This window comes from Drosophila melanogaster, chromosome 3R (genome assembly GCF_000001215.4).
Source record: "Drosophila melanogaster chromosome 3R".
Lineage (NCBI taxonomy): Eukaryota > Metazoa > Arthropoda > Insecta > Diptera > Drosophilidae > Drosophila > Drosophila melanogaster.
In genome coordinates, this window is record NT_033777.3 from 19,600,013 (window position 1) to 19,615,891 (window position 15,879).

The window sequence follows — 15,879 nt, forward strand, 5'->3', positions numbered from 1 at the left end:
AAATACCCTTTCCAGCCTCTAACGACCAAGTGTCTGCGACAATTCTCATGTTTACCGTTTTGTGAGCTTAATTTATGGCTGCAAATTTGTATCTGGCATCTGGAAAACTATTGACATCTGCATGCATTGTCTTACCCTTGCTGTTACCATCGGGCCTGTTTATGCGACAACTAACTATAACAAAGAATCAAAGTCGTGCCAACCGCCGGGCCAGTCGATGTCAGCTGTTTTAACTATTTTTAGCCAGAAGATCAAAGCAATTGATCAACAAGAATGGCAGGCTAATGCTACAAAGTTGCCAATATGGCTGAATGGAAAATCTAGTCAATAATGGATTAGTTAAGCACAATATTGGTATGTATGTAGGTATTTTAATTGCAAAAATTTTGTTTCGACAAAAACTTACGCGATAGATGTGACATCTCCTGTAGATATTTTCCCAATTACAGGGCTCACAGCTGGCAAAACATTTGACGGTATATCTGTAATTTTAAAACCCATCCAGCTGTTTTAGCTTTATGAAACATATTGCCTAAAGCCGCTAAAGATAAATTTATGGCTATTCCCAGCGCAGTTTAATTTAGCTTCTGGTCAGTTCTCAAAGGGAGTTGGAAGTAGTCAGTCGCTTTGGAAATTTTTTATGTCATCGAAGCAACGTCTGATGGATTTCAGTCAGGTTCTGGATAAGTGTGGAAACTATGGCAGGTTCCAGGTGATGATCCTTTTGCTGTACGGCTACACAAATATTCTTGGATCACTGCACTACTTTTCGCAGACCCTTATCACCTTCACACCAGAGCATTGGTGAGTGTGGACACAAAATGGGTGATTGGTCCCGACCATGTAATATCCAATCTTTCTTATGCAGGTGCTTCCATGCTGACCTTAATGGTCTCAGTGTTGAAGGGATTCGCTCGGTATATGAAAACATATCCGCCTCATCCTGCACGCCCCTTTTGGGCGTAGTCAACGGCACAGGTGTTGTATCTACGAACCGAAAGTGCAGGAATTGGATTTTTAACAGGGAGAGCGGCTACGAAAGCATTACCACCGAGGTATGAAGCCATTGAAAAACGTTGTTGAAAAGATTTACAATATAGAAAACCCACTTCAGCTCAAATGGGTTTGTGACAAATCGCATCATCCAGCAGTGGGCCAATCCTTCTTCTTCATGGGCTCAGTCGTGGGCACCATAATCTTTGGCTATCTGTCGGATCAAGTAGGTCGTCTGCCTTCCCTGCTGATGGCCACCTTGTGTGGTGCAACTGGGGATTTTATCACCTCCTTTGTGCACACGCTGCCCTGGTTCGCCTTTTCCAGATTTATGTCAGGGCTATCCACTGATACCATGTACTACCTAATGTACATATTGGGTAATATAACTTTAAATCAAAATATAAGGTTAAATTAATCTACGTTCCCCATATCGTCAGTCTTTGAGTACTTAAGCCCCAAGAGCCGTACCTTTGGCCTCAACATCATCTTGGCTGTATTCTACTGTTTTGGACTGATGACCTCGCCCTGGGCCGCCATTTGGATTGGTAATTGGCGACGCTACCTTTGGCTGGCATCTCTTCCAGCACTGGGTGTCCTTATATATCCATTCCTGATCTGCGAAAGTGCTCAGTGGCTTTTGACCAAAAGGAAGTACGACGATGCGGTGATTTGTCTAAAGAAAGTGGCCAAGTTCAATAGGCGACATGTGGAGGAGTCCGTTTTCGATGAGTTTGTCAAATACTATCGGGAAAGGGAACTTCAGGATTACAAGCTTAATAGTCACGAGGACACTTTCTTAGCCATGTTTTTGACCCCTCGGTTGCGTCGATTCACTTTGACATTGCTCGTGAAGTCGTAAGTTCTTTACTTTTGGATCTTAGTGCATTATTTAATGCCTTCTTTCGGTTGTAGAGTCATTATAACCCTCTCATGCGATGTGATTAACCGGAATATGGAGGGCTTAGGCACTTCGCCCTTTAAGCTCTTCTCCTTCACATCGATTGTATACCTCCCAGCGGGAGTTGCTATCCTCTTGTTGCAGAACAAGATCGGACGCAAGGGCATGGCCTGCACCGCCCTCTTTGTGGGTGGACTTATTACCACGGCGACGGGTTTCATGATAGCCCACTTGGATCCCACGGAGAACGCCCTGCTGTTGGCTATCATGGTAGGTCTGGGACGATTTGGAGCCACCGTTTCCTACGATGCGGAAATACAGTATGCGGCGGAAATCATTCCGACCAGTGTGAGAGGACAGGCGGTATCCAACATCCATGTCATTGGATTGGCATCCAGCTCACTGGCCTTCTATGTGATCTACCTGGCACAATACTACAAGCCTCTCCCCTCGATCTTCATTAGCTGCCTGATGTTCTTTGGAGCTGGACTTTGTCTCACTTTACCGGAGACCTTAAACAAGTTAGTATATATAACTGTTATTCTGAACAAATTATTTATTGTGTCGATTCCTATTAGGAAGTTGCCCGAAACCTTGGCGGATGGAGAAAAGTTTGCCTTGAACGAGAGCTTCCTCTACTTTCCTTGTTTTTCAAGAAAAGAAAAAAATGTTAGGACTGAAAGTGTATAATTGAAGACAAATTAAAGTGAACCTCTGGCTGAGAACACTGAGACTTAGTTTGTCATTGTCATCCGACTTAAAGTATCCTCCACGAAGACTGATTAAATTAGTATATTTAAAGGTCATAAGTTTGTCGTAATTCATCAAAGCAAATGAATTATATGCACGATGATTATACGTCATAAAACCCAAATAAAAAGAATGACTGACAGCGAATTCCTGAGTTAAAAAACACACAACAAACTAGAGTTTGTCATTTCTTTTTAAGTATTTAGTTGCCCAAAATAGGGGATTTGTTTAGATTTCGTATAGATTTGATATACAAATTGCATATCTGCTTATAATTTAAACAGCTCTGACTTTTTGACGTCACGAATTTAATCGTAGCTATAATATCTGTAAATAAACAGCATTGCATGTTTGCAATCACCGACCCCAAAAATCTATACTTATCTCCTCATCATAGTATTCAGCAACAACAAAGGCCTAAGATTTAAAATAAACACATACTTTTTACCGGTAGTATGCGTAGGACACTCAAATGGTAACAAAATAATATTAATAAAAACAGATCAAAGGGATATTTCGAACAGCTTATAACGTCGCCACTGATATCTCCGTTGAGATAGTACAAGTATATTATATTTCCAAGTACATCGTAATAGGTAACCAGCGATCTATACATTTTCATATAGCTTTCTTTCGTGTATTTGGCAATTTCGTTTCACGAAAATGCGACTGCAGGCAATCGAAAGCCCCACATCAAACTTTACTTTCGTTCCGTGCGGTTGACATTGCAATTTCGCCTGAGACGCGCAATTCTCGGTCAGTGACTACATAAAGTTCTATTGTGACAGGCTGTGTTGGATGCAGCCAAACGTCTGTTTCTTATCTTAAATTTAATTAGGAATTTCTCAACGAGCATCTGCTAGCAATCTAAGTCCAAGGGACTTAAATAAAATTTAAATAAAATATGATAGGCTCGCCGTGCTGGAGCTTAACATTTTTTTAAATAAGATGTGCCAGTGAATAAACCAAAATTAACTGTGACCTCAACAGCAAATTGCAACAATATTGCATTTCTAATGTTTTAAAATATGTTCTTAGCTTGTGTTTTTTCTTCCATATTTGATCAACTCAATTTTTGTTGCCACAAAGTGTCTGAAAAACTATCTATAATTTAATTTCAAGGGATATGGAAACAACTGCGACTTACGACCTACATAACGATTTGTGTTCCTTGTAGTTGTCAGTGCTCCAGTGGAATTACACAACATCTGACGAAAGACCGCAGCTGTCAAACATAATCCACACGAATTATTTCTGATCTCGTTCTGGGAAGAATCGCTGAGCGCACTAATTGGTTTTGGAAATTAAGAGGAAATTCAACGCAGCCAATTAGGCCAGCCGCATATGCAGTCGTGGAGATGAGTCGGAGTCGTGTCGTTGTTCTCAGGCTCATCTCAATTCCCGGATAAAAAAAAAGTGGCTGGATTCAAGTGTTTCGATTGTAAGAGAACACAATGTTGGAGGTGGACAAGATCCTAGAGAAGTGCGGCGACTTCAGCCGTCTGCAGATGATAATGCTTCTGCTCTTCTGTGTGATCAACGTTCTTTCAGCCCTGCACTACTACTCCCAAACTATCATCAGCTTCGTTCCCAAATACTGGTGGGTATAGGGCCGCTGTTCACCACGTCGTATACTTAACGCATTGCTCATACGCCCAGGTGTGCAGATGGTTTGCCCGCCAGCATTGAGTCTCCAGTTGATTCGAGCTGCCTGCCATTGAACCGGAATATTAGCACTCCGAATACGTGCTACAGCTATAACTACGAGCTATACATGGGCTACCAGAGCTTTCCCAGCGAAATGGATTGGGTGTGCGCCGATGCCTGGAAACTCACGCTCGGCCAGTCCATGTTCTTTGTGGGCTCTGTGGTGGGCTCTATGGTTCTGGGCTACCTGGCGGATGTGGTTGGACGTCTGCCCATTCTGATCGTGGCCAACCTGATTGCTATGACAGGCAATCTACTTACCATATGGAGCACCAATGTCACGCTTTTCTGTATGTTTCGCATGATTTCCGGCATTGCTACGGATAGCAACTTTGTGATGATGTACATTTTGGGTGAGCGCATTTTTATACTCGTTATCCCTGAGAAGTGTGCAACATGTTAAAGAAAGTGTTTCTGCCCTTGAAAACAGCCGTCTTCTCACATGCTAAATCTTCAATTTCTGCTTGCAGCAGCAGTTGAAATATAATTTTATATACTTCTCTACCCAACTTAGTTATGGAGTACATGCGGCCATCGGTGCGCACCCTTGGCCTGAGCATCTGCATTGGATTTTTCTACTGTCTAGGCTCGATGGCGGCACCCTGGATCGCCGTGCTCATGCGCAGCTGGCGGGGATTCCTACTGACCACCTCCTTGCCCCTGCTGGTGGTGCCATTCTTCTACCTCATCGTGCCTGAAAGCATTCAGTGGCTGATTTCCAAGCAGAAGTATGACAGCGCAGTTGTCTGCCTCAAAAGGGTAGCCAAGATAAATGGACGGCACGTGGAAGAGAGTGCCTACGCGGAGTTCATCGAGGAGTGTAAGTGCAGTCAGCAAAACCAGAAGGCATCACCCCATCTACTTGATCTGTTCCAAACGCCCCGACTCCGTCGCCATACCCTCATCCTCTTCTTCAAGTCGTGAGTGGCCCAAAAGAGTGAGCTGATGGTTTTGATTTTTACTAATTTTCAACACCCACGCGCAGCATGGTCATCACCCTCTGCTACGATGCGGTTTCTCGCAACGTTCAGGGCCTTGGCATTTCGCCATTTGTGATGTTCTCGCTGAGCGCCACCGCCATTCTGCCGGCGTGTCTGCTCATCATCGCCCTCCAAGATCGCATCGGTCGGAAGGCGATGGCGTCCGCCTCTCTGCTGCTGAGTGGCATTTTCATCTCGGTCACCGGAGGCATCATCTTTGCCGCCTCTGCATCGGATAAGAGTGAGTTCAACACAATCAACTGGGGATAAATTTTAAGTTGACTTTTGACACGATTTTAACAGAAGATTAACATTAAATAGATAATTGTGTGGATATTTCAGTAGCTTATAGAAAAATTTTTACGTATTTCATAAAGAGGCATAAAAAGTGCTGTGAAACCTAAAAATGTAGAGCTTAAATCAATATTTAAGATTGCATTTTTATTCTCAAAACCCTATTTAAATATAATGATAACACATCACAAACTTGCATCCTTTTAGCCACCACTTTGCTGGTAAGCCTGTCCGTAGTGGGTCGCTTTGGAGTGACAGTGGCCTACAATTCAGGGGCGCAATATGCCACCGAGCTGATCCCCACCTGCGTTCGCGGACAAGGAGTTGCAGCAGTCCACGTGGCCGGCTATGCCTTCACCTTCTTCAGTGCGTACATCCTGTTCACGAGGAGCGTATTCTCGCCGCTACCGGAGATTATCTTGGGCGTGCTTTCCTTGCTGGGTGCGTGTCTCTGCCTCCTGCTGCCGGAAACCCTTCACCGGACATTGCCCACTTCTTTGGAAGATGGTGAAAATTTCGGAAAGAACGATCGGTGGTACACCTTTAGTTTTCTGGAGGGACGAACTCAATCAGCCGCCACACTGGACACCCAAAACGCGAAAATGTACTCGCAGTCAACGGAATCGGCCGTCTACTTTTGAGTAAATATGTTTGGATTGTGGAACTCGGTTATACTGGACTTGTAGTTGTCTGTGGAAACAGTTAAAGTGTAATATTTTGTAGTACAAGCAGCGGTATCAAAAATTAGACTGTATTTGTAGAATAAGTTTTCCAAATGTGTACACTAAAAACGTTTTCAGTGATCAAAAAATAAATGAATATATTTGTAAATACTGAGAAAGAAGATGCGATTTATATTTTATATTTAAGTTGAATATCTAAAGTTTAATAACTTGTTTCAAAATTCAGTTTGCCACTTATTAAATAAACGGTATAGACAATTCAAGCGCCGTTTTTTAAACTGTGAATTTGTGTAATACCGACGCGACATTGTTTAATCGGTCTTAACTGTTTCTATTTGCAAGAATTAAACCTATTTGAATTGTAGAGCTCCAGTAGAGATAAAAGACTGCTTTGTTATGCTCTTGCGGTCGTCATATTAGTAAAAAGAGAGAACGCTAAGTTCGATTTTCTCGACTAACAGATACTCAGCTAGTGAACAAATTGGACAAGTGGACAAAATTTTTTTTGTGACTGAACTTGTATTAAGCTTGGTGTCACTATAATCTGGATGAATGATGTCAACTTTCTAGTTCCCAAGGTTCACGGCGTTCATACTGGCAGACGTAAAGAAGGGCATAACCAGATGAACTCGATTAGTGATCCGGATCAGTAGTATATATATATATATATATATACGCTGATTTTCCATGAATCCAGTATACCCTTCACCCTACGATTCCCATGAGTCTCTAACGATACTCTCCGCATCCAAACAGAAGTCAGTCGTCGGAAGTTGTTCAAACGCTTTCTTTCTTTTCCTAATGCCCCAAGGGAGATAAACTAATAGCAACAGATTCCCCATGTTTGCACTGTATTACCGCATTATAGCCTGCACTCAGAATCGGCTATATACCACCTGCTCGTTCTACATTGTCGACATCAGTTGATGATTCGCGATAGCAGCAGTTTTGTGTGCCGAAATGGATCTCCAAAGTGTCCTAGAGAAATGCGGCAACTTTGGCCCTTATCAAATCCTCCTTCTGGGACTCTTTGGATACACCAACATTGTGTCCTCCCTGCACTACTTTTCGCAGACCATCATTAGTTTCACGCCATCGCACAGGTAGCGGCATATTTGTGATAAAAAAAAATTATGAAATTTATTAACGCGATGGCGGGCTTTACACTTTGAAAATCTTCAATTTAAATAGATCATGCCACTTTTATTTAAATAACGTTCCATTCACGAAATGTATATTACAAAGTTTCCTTTCGTTTTAGATGTTCTCGGCCAGAAGATTATCAACCAAATTCCACTTCCCTGCTGTCCTGCAGTGTCATGCAGTTCGATAAAGAATTCAAGTGTACCTCCTGGGATTTTGAAAGAGAAAGCAACTACGAGAGTATCACCACAGAGGTATGTTTCAGCCCAAAAGTATAAAACTGATTTTTTAATCAAACACACCCGGTCCGAAATATTGAACACAGCTGGAGTGGGTGTGCGACGATGCCTACAAACTGGCGGTGGGTCAGTCCTTCTTCTTCATTGGATCCGCGCTGGGAAGTATATTCTTCGGATACTTGGCCGATCGCATAGGTCGACTCCCTGCCTGCGTTCTATCGACCTTGACAGGAGCCTCTGGAGATTTCTTTACCTCCTTCGTGGGAAGTTTGCCCTGGTTCTCGTTCACCCGATTTATATCCGGTCTGTTTATGGACACCCAGTATGTCCTAATGTACATTTTGGGTATGTACATTCAACAATTTTCATTAATAGTTTAGAAAAACTCAACCCTTTTTACAGTTTTCGAGTACTTGAGTCCACAACACCGCACCTTCGGGCTAAACATCATCCTCGGCGTATTCTATTGCGTTGGGCTAATGATATCTCCGTGGATAGCTATTTGGGTGACTAACTGGCGGAATTACCTCTGGGCTGCATCACTTCCAGCGTTGGGAATGCTACTATTTCCAGTGTTTCTCCACGAAAGCGCCGAGTGGCTGCTGACAAAGGGAAAATTCGAAAAGGCAGAAAAAAGTCTTCGAGGTGTCGCCAAGTTTAATGGGCGACAAGTTGATGACTCTGTTTTCGATGAGTTTATTAAGCACTACCGCGAAAAGCTAAACAACTCACAGAATAAATCTTCGGATACCTTTATGGGTATGTTAAGGACTCCAAGACTGAGAAAGTTCACCATTATTCTATTGATCAAATCGTGAGTTAAAATGAGATATGTTCAATATGTTAAACCATCTTTTATATTATTTCAGAATGATCATTACAATTGCATTCGACATCCTGAGTCGCAATGTTGAAGGCGTGGGCATATCGCCATTCAAGCTCTTCTCCTACTCTGGATTCTGTTACCTGCCTGCCGGCCTCACCATTATCCTATTTCAGAACAAAATCGGGCGGAAGGGCATGGCATGCGCCTCCCTGTTCGTGGGTGCCATAATCACGGCGGCTACTGGCTACTTGGTAGCCACTTTGGATCCATCAGACTACTCTGTTCTTTTGGGCTTCATGGTCAGTCTGGGAAGATATGGAGCAGTGGTGGCCTACGATGCTGAGGCCCAGTATGCAGCTGAAATTATTCCAACGAGTGTGAAAGGACGAGGAGTGGCCAACATCCATGTGGTGGGCAATGCCTTCGCGTTCTTCAGCTCCTACATCATCTACTTGGGAACTTTCTACAAGCCATTGCCATCTCTTATGATCAGTTTCATTCTGCTTATCGGCGCTTGTTTGTGCCTGGCTCTGCCCGAGACTTTGCACAAGTAAGTCTTCTACATTCCGAATACATTAAATTACTAAGATATTTATAATATTTTGTTGGCAGAAATCTTCCGCAGAATCTCGAGGAGGGCGAAATGTTTGCGAAGGGCGAGAAATGGTACTTCTTTCCCTGCTTTTCACGCAGACCAAAAACTCAGAAGTCTGCGACTCAATTGGAGTCATCCGACGGAATTACAAATAAGTTATAAGTTTTTATTCAAAATACAAATACAGATTACAAATCGCATCAAAACATGTTTACTGGGCTCTTAGTTATATGGACAGTTCTAGACAAATTCTGTTTGGACAAGAATTACTAATTATATGGTTTCGGACATTCATAAACGCTACCAATTTCACCATATTCTGGTTTCATTTCTACAACTGAGGTCTTTGTTATCCCAGGCCCAGACATTTATTTCTCATAATGCATTTTTATCTGGCCTGTCTACACTTAATTAGCTTCTGCCAGACTTTTCGTAGTTCCGGAAATATTACAACAAAAAGCCAATAAAATTCTAAATAAATCAAGTTGTATAGAATATGTTTGGTGGATTTACTTAAATTTTACGAATTCATAGCGTTGCTATAAAAACAAGTCAGACCACACGTTTTAGCTTAAATACTCAGTACAAAATATTTATTATGAGTGTCTAGCACCCTGTTTAATGTTACTCTGTTGTCTTAAGTCCGCTCGAGTTCAGCAGTTAGTTTATGAATATGGAAAGAAGAAGTCGGAGTGTAGTAAGTCGGATCTTTTAGTTATTTAAATTGATGTTTCCTAATTATGTGTGAGCTTTTCAACAGAAAAGTTTTATGATACTAACGAGACTTTGTTTGCGCAGATTACCCTGTTTCTATTTGCCAGACAGCTCTATTTTACTGGACCTCAAAACACCCATGGAGATAAGTAAGCCCAAACTTATGTTGTGCGGCCGTCACATTACTAATCGGCCCATGGGTCTAGAAAGAATCTCTCCACACGCCAAACAGACGCCAGACGTCGGAAATGGTTCGCAAGCTCTATTCCTTCCTCATGCCCCGGTGTGAGATAAACTAGCAGCAGATATTATGTGTTTGCAGAGTATTAGCCATATATCCAGGGGCCAGAATGGTGTATATACCAGCTGCTCGCCCCCTTCGCTGGCATCAGTCGGTGGTCTGCGATCAGAGCGGTTTCTTGTGCCGAAATGGATCTTCAGCGTGTCCTGGAGAAGTGCGGAAACTTCGGCCCCTACCAAATCCTGCTCCTTGGACTCTATGGATACACTAATATAGTGTCCTCGCTGCACTACTTTTCGCAGACTCTGATCAGTTTCACGCCCTCGCACAGGTGAGAATTTTAAAAGACCACTTTGCACAATATAAAACTTTACGAAATTTTATTGTAAAAGTTAATTCCTAAAAAATATTTCAAAGTTGTCAATCGTGGTAATAGATATTTTAAATGTACTTTTTCGAATCAGTTATTCAAATCCAATATTAACCTAAAGAAATTATATACAATCCAAATCGGGACCACATCTAATTTCACAATAAAAGAAATATGCTCACCTTAAATATTTTCAATCTTAATATTTCAGATGTTCTGCGCCAGTGGAAGAATTTTCACAGAATTTCACTGAACTGTTGTCCTGCAGTGTCATTCAGTATGATGTCGACATGACCTCTTTTCGGGATAACAAGTGCTCCTCCTGGGACTTCGATAAGGAAAGCAACTACGAGAGTATCACCACAGAGGTATGTTTCAGCCCAAAAGTAGAAAACCCATTTTATAATCAACACTCTCGTCCGAAATATTGAACACAGCTGGAGTGGGTCTGCGATGATGCCTACAAACTGGCGGTGGGTCAGTCCTTCTTCTTTATTGGATCCGCGCTGGGAAGTATATTCTTCGGATACTTGGCCGATCGCATAGGTCGTCTCCCTGCCTGCGTTCTATCGACCTTGACAGGAGCCTCTGGAGATTTCTTCACCTCCTTCGTGGGCAGTCTGCCTATGTTCTCGTTCACCCGTTTTATATCTGGTCTCTCCATGGACACACAATATGTCCTAATGTACATTTTGGGTGAGTTTATATAAAATATTTATGTTTTATACTCTACATTCAAACCCATATTATTGCAGTTTTCGAGTACTTGAGCCCACAACACCGCACCTTTGGTCTGAATATCATCTTGGGTGTTTTCTACTCAATTGGACTAATGATCTCGCCCTGGATAGCAATTTGGCTGGGCAATTGGCGTAGTTACCTCTGGGCGGCCTCCCTTCCAGCTCTAGGAATGTTAATTTTTCCGCTGTTCCTTCACGAAAGCGTCGAGTGGCTACTAACGAAAGGAAAATTCGACAAGGCAGTTAACAACCTCAAAAGTGTCGCCAAATTCAATGGACGCCAAGTAGAAGACTCTGTTTTCGATGAGTTCATCAAGCATTATCGAGAGAAGTTGAACAGTGCCCAAAAGAAATCCTCAGATACCTTTATGGGTATGTTGAGGACTCCAAGACTGAGAAAGTTCACAATTATTCTATTGATCAAATCGTGAGTTGCAATGATACTGAGATATTTTGAAAATGTTAGAACTTCAGTTATATTATTTCAGGATGATCATTACAATTGCATTCGACATCCTGAGTCGCAATGTTGAAGGCGTGGGCATATCACCATTCAAGCTCTTCTCCTACTCAGGATTCGTCGTCCTTCCTGGTGGTCTATCCATTATCCTGTTCCAGAACAAAATCGGGCGAAAAGGCATGGCCTGCGCCTCTCTTCTTGTTGGTGCCTTCATCACGGCGACCACCGGCTACCTGGTGGGCACTCTAGATCCAGCAAACTACTCTGTACTCCTGGGATTCATGGTGTGCTTGGCAAGATTCGGAGCGGTTGTTGCCTACGATGCGGAGGCTCAGTACGCGGCGGAGATTATACCTACCAGTGTTCGAGGACGAGGAGTGGCCAACATCCATGTGGTGGGCAATGCCTTCGCTTTCTTCAGCTCCTACATCATCTACTTGGGAACATTCTACAAGCCATTGCCCTCACTGTTGATCAGCTTCCTCCTCATTATAGGCGCTTGTTTGTGCCTAACTCTTCCAGAAACTTTGCACAAGTGGGTTTTCGATAACTTATTCCATATATTCATATATAATAACTATTTTATCCTGCAGGCAACTACCACAAACTCTAGAGGAGGGCGAAATATTCGCCAAGGGCGAGAAATGGTACTTTTTCCCTTGCTTTTCACGCAAACGGCAGTCGAATAAATCCGAATCTCAGTTGGAGTCAGCCAACGAAATTACAAAGTAGTTATAGTAAATGTATTAAGAATATAATAAATGCTAATGCCAAAGAGTACAGAGTAATAACAAAACATGTTTACTAGTATCTTAAGTTGTGTGGATGGTTACTAAGACAATAATCCCATGTTTTATTGGCCCCTGATAATACAAAAAGTATCTGATTTCATCATATACTGACCGCATCTCTAGAACTCAGATATATTAATCCCAGGCTCAGACATTTATTAAGCTTCGTAGTGCCCAGTTACTCTCCCATTCGGTTCGTTTAAACTTAATTAGCTTTTGTCTACGACTTGATTTATATAGATCACGCCAATGGTTCCGGAACTTTTACTAGCCGGCGAGATAATGGAATTCTGGAGAGGCTTTTGTTTGGCGCCTGCGAGAAGTAGACCTGTAATCTATACTATATATAATCTATATATCTAAACGAGAACCCATTAAAGTGTCCAGCCACAAACAACGAATCCGTATATCCGGCAAATCCCCCCCCCATTAAAAAAGACTCCATTTCAGGCGTGACTTACAGCACGACAGTGGTTAATCCGTCATAAATCTAAGACAAAGTAAACAAACGGAAAGAAGCCAAATTTTTCGAGAAAGTCCGTCACTTGACCAAGTTAAATGCCTGATAAGGATAGGAAAACGCATTTCAGAAAAGCCCTATTTACAAAGAAACCAGAAATCAAGGTCATGTATCGCTAAGTTTGACTGAAGAGCATGTTGATACAGTTTATGCTGATCCACATTTAATCATTATAAACATCAATTGTATGCTAGGTAAACAAATAACTTCTGTATAGGGTTGTTCGTTCACCTGTTCCGTAGACTGTTTACTCTGGCCTCAGCATCTGCATCTTATCATCGGCACACACCCCAAAAAGCGAGAGATTGCCTAGCCCAATCTCGGTGTTACTAATTACCCATCCTAATCAGCGACAACGCCTATATCTTTATACTATATAAGGCAGCTGCCGATCCTAGTAGGTGTCAAAATACTGCTCGTACAGGCAGAATGTAGTTGACTCGTTGCTGAGAAGATTCAACGCGGTGTCCACATAAACAAACTAAAGTCAGTTAGATACTATTAGAACGATTAGTACAAGTACGAGTTGTTCGAGATCACCATGGATTTCGACCGCGTGCTTGAGAAGTGCGGAAACTTCGGAAGATTTCAGTTTGTCATTCTAATTCTCTACGGCTACACGAACATTCTTAGTTCGTTGCACTATTTCTCACAGACCCTTATTACTTTTACACCCGAGCATTGGTAAGTTATTGTAATAAAGAGCAGTTAAATTAAAAATTCACACAATTCTATAATAATAGTTTCCGATTCTGAATACATTTCAATTGGTTAGAATGTGTCTATAATCAGCTTTCAATAATTAATTTAAAAGTATTGTCACCAAAAACTATATTTTCAAATAAATTGTATTCGGATAATTAATACTTGAATTCCTTTACTGCCAATTTCTAGGTGTTCCCACGATGACCTAATGGGCTTGGGTGCCGCGGAGCTGCGATCCATTTACTCCAACGTTTCGCACCCCTCCTGCACTCTTCTCTCCGAGGTGATCAATGGAACTGGAGTGGCCTCCGAAGAGTCCTGTCAAGACTGGATCTTCGAGCGGGAGAACGGCTACGAGAGTCTAACCACTGAACTGAAATGGGTCTGCGACAAATCCCATCAGCCGGCGGTGGGTCAATCCTTCTTCTTCCTGGGCTCGGTGGTGGGCACCATTTCCTTTGGATTTCTTTCTGACCACATTGGAAGATTGCCGGCCATGCTGATGGCGGCTCTATCCGGTGCAACTGGTGACTTTATTACCTCGTTTGTGCACACGCTACCCTGGTTCGCCTTCTCGAGATTTGTGTCAGGACTGTCCACGGATACCATGTACTACCTTATGTACATCTTGGGTAATATATGATATTCTTCGCTATTGTTTGCAAACTAACTGATTTAATTTTCCAATAGTCTTCGAGTACCTGAGTCCCAAGCGTCGTACCTTTGGTCTGAACATCATCCTGGCTGTATTCTACTGCTTTGGACTGATGACCTCGCCCTGGATCGCCATGTGGATTGGCAACTGGCGTCGCTACCTCTGGTTGGCATCTCTTCCAGCCCTAGGAGTTCTAATTTACCCCCTCCTGATCTGCGAAAGTGCTCAGTGGCTGCTGACCAAGAAGAAGTACGATGAGGCGGTGGCATGTCTGAAGAAAGTGGCCAAGTTTAATGGCCGCCAAGTTGAGGATTCTGTGTTTGATGAGTTCGTAAAGCATTATCGCGAGAAAATGAACGAGGAGAGCAAGTTGAACAAGCAAATGGATACATTCCTAGGAATGTTCAAGACTCCCAGATTGCGTCGCTTCACCACCACATTGCTGGTTAAATCGTAGGTCTACTGTTTTGTTTTTATGAGACACAAATTTAAGACGTCCTCTTTTTAGGGTCATCATCACGCTATCCTACGACGTGATCAACAGGAACATGGAAGGGCTGGGCTCTTCGCCCTTTAAGCTCTTTTCGCTAACCTCCAGTGTTTACCTACCAGCTGGTTTCACCATCTTACTGCTGCAGAACAAGATTGGGCGGAAGGGCATGGCATGTGGAGCACTGCTGGTGGGAGCTATTATAACCGCTGTCACCGGATTCCTGATCGCAGTACTGGATCCCAGTGAGAATGCTGTCCTGCTGGCCCTAATGGTGGGTCTGGGTCGCTTTGGCACAACGGTTTCCTACGATGCAGAGATCCAGTACGCAGCGGAAATCATTCCGACCAGTGTGCGCGGACAGGCGGTGTCCAACATCCATGTGGTTGGATTGGCCTCCAGCTCACTGGCCTTCTATGTGATCTACCTGGCACAATACTACAAGCCCCTGCCCTCGATCTTCATCAGCGTTCTAATGTTCCTAGGTGCTCTACTCTGCCTGACCCTTCCCGAAACGCTTCACAAGTAAGTGCATAATGTTATTTAAAGCTGGCGTTAAGTATCATAGACATATATCTTTTATCAAATTAAGAAAACTACCCGAAACCCTGGCCGATGGTGAGCGCTTTGCAATGAACGAGAGCTGCCTGTACTTCCCATGCTTACACAAACGCCGCGAAAGTCTGACCGAGCATGAGGACCGAAAGTCTGAACCCTAGAGAACGATGCACCTGATAGCTGACTACTGTTTAACCTGCTAGCCACTTAACCTGATGATGGGGTCAGCGATATGCTGACCCCCGTAACCGAATGGTCTGATAGTTATTACTCATGTGAAGGATGCATAGTAATTAAACCAAAACCGTTGAATAGAATACACTTATCTAACCCTATACATATATCCAAAACAGAACTGGTATAAATATATGACGCACTCCTTTTTTCACAATAAATATATAAATATATAATGAACGGAATTGCTTGGTTTCTTACTCAAAATCATTATCACAAGTCAGCCCTGACAAACATTAAAATATTGTATATAAATATATATCCAGATGTTATGTCGACAATCTCAAGGG

General features: G+C 42.7%; 5 protein-coding genes across 6 annotated transcripts; all 5 read left to right on the forward strand.

Moving 5' to 3' along the window:
• The first annotated feature begins 622 nt into the window (after positions 1-622).
• Positions 623-2,617, forward strand: CG7333 (uncharacterized protein). The gene is made up of 6 exons (NM_142557.3): positions 623-804; positions 869-1,055; positions 1,115-1,373; positions 1,434-1,851; positions 1,909-2,415; positions 2,473-2,617. Exons 1-6 carry the CDS (start codon positions 662-664, stop codon positions 2,582-2,584), a joined length of 1,626 nt encoding a protein of 541 aa, NP_650814.2. The 5' UTR covers positions 623-661; the 3' UTR covers positions 2,585-2,617.
• Positions 2,618-3,362: 745 nt separating this feature from the next.
• Positions 3,363-6,463, forward strand: CG7342 (uncharacterized protein). 2 transcript variants are annotated; one of them, NM_001260267.1, is made up of 6 exons: positions 3,363-3,400; positions 3,767-4,244; positions 4,304-4,704; positions 4,866-5,271; positions 5,337-5,572; positions 5,833-6,463. In NM_001260267.1, exons 2-6 carry the CDS (start codon positions 4,099-4,101, stop codon positions 6,264-6,266), a joined length of 1,623 nt encoding a protein of 540 aa, NP_001247196.1. In that variant the 5' UTR covers positions 3,363-3,400; positions 3,767-4,098; the 3' UTR covers positions 6,267-6,463. The 2 variants fall into 2 exon arrangements, with proteins under 2 accessions (NP_001247196.1, NP_650815.2); NM_142558.3 differs by having other exon boundaries at positions 3,822-4,244.
• Positions 6,464-7,241: 778 nt separating this feature from the next.
• CG17751 (uncharacterized protein) lies at positions 7,242-9,310 on the forward strand. Its single transcript, NM_142559.4, has 6 exons — positions 7,242-7,411; positions 7,570-7,705; positions 7,777-8,035; positions 8,093-8,504; positions 8,560-9,066; positions 9,129-9,310. The coding sequence occupies exons 1-6, from the start codon at positions 7,269-7,271 to the stop codon at positions 9,271-9,273; spliced, it is 1,602 nt and encodes a 533-aa protein (NP_650816.3). The 5' UTR covers positions 7,242-7,268; the 3' UTR covers positions 9,274-9,310.
• A 902-nt stretch (positions 9,311-10,212) lies between these two features.
• On the forward strand, positions 10,213-12,425 carry CG17752 (uncharacterized protein). The gene is made up of 6 exons (NM_142560.2): positions 10,213-10,397; positions 10,648-10,804; positions 10,874-11,132; positions 11,192-11,603; positions 11,665-12,171; positions 12,230-12,425. The coding sequence occupies exons 1-6, from the start codon at positions 10,255-10,257 to the stop codon at positions 12,366-12,368; spliced, it is 1,617 nt and encodes a 538-aa protein (NP_650817.1). The 5' UTR covers positions 10,213-10,254; the 3' UTR covers positions 12,369-12,425.
• A 943-nt stretch (positions 12,426-13,368) lies between these two features.
• On the forward strand, positions 13,369-15,772 carry CG16727 (uncharacterized protein). Its single transcript, NM_142561.2, has 5 exons — positions 13,369-13,631; positions 13,842-14,284; positions 14,343-14,760; positions 14,816-15,322; positions 15,390-15,772. Exons 1-5 carry the CDS (start codon positions 13,489-13,491, stop codon positions 15,514-15,516), a joined length of 1,638 nt encoding a protein of 545 aa, NP_650818.1. The 5' UTR covers positions 13,369-13,488; the 3' UTR covers positions 15,517-15,772.
• The last annotated feature ends 107 nt before the right edge of the window (positions 15,773-15,879 follow it).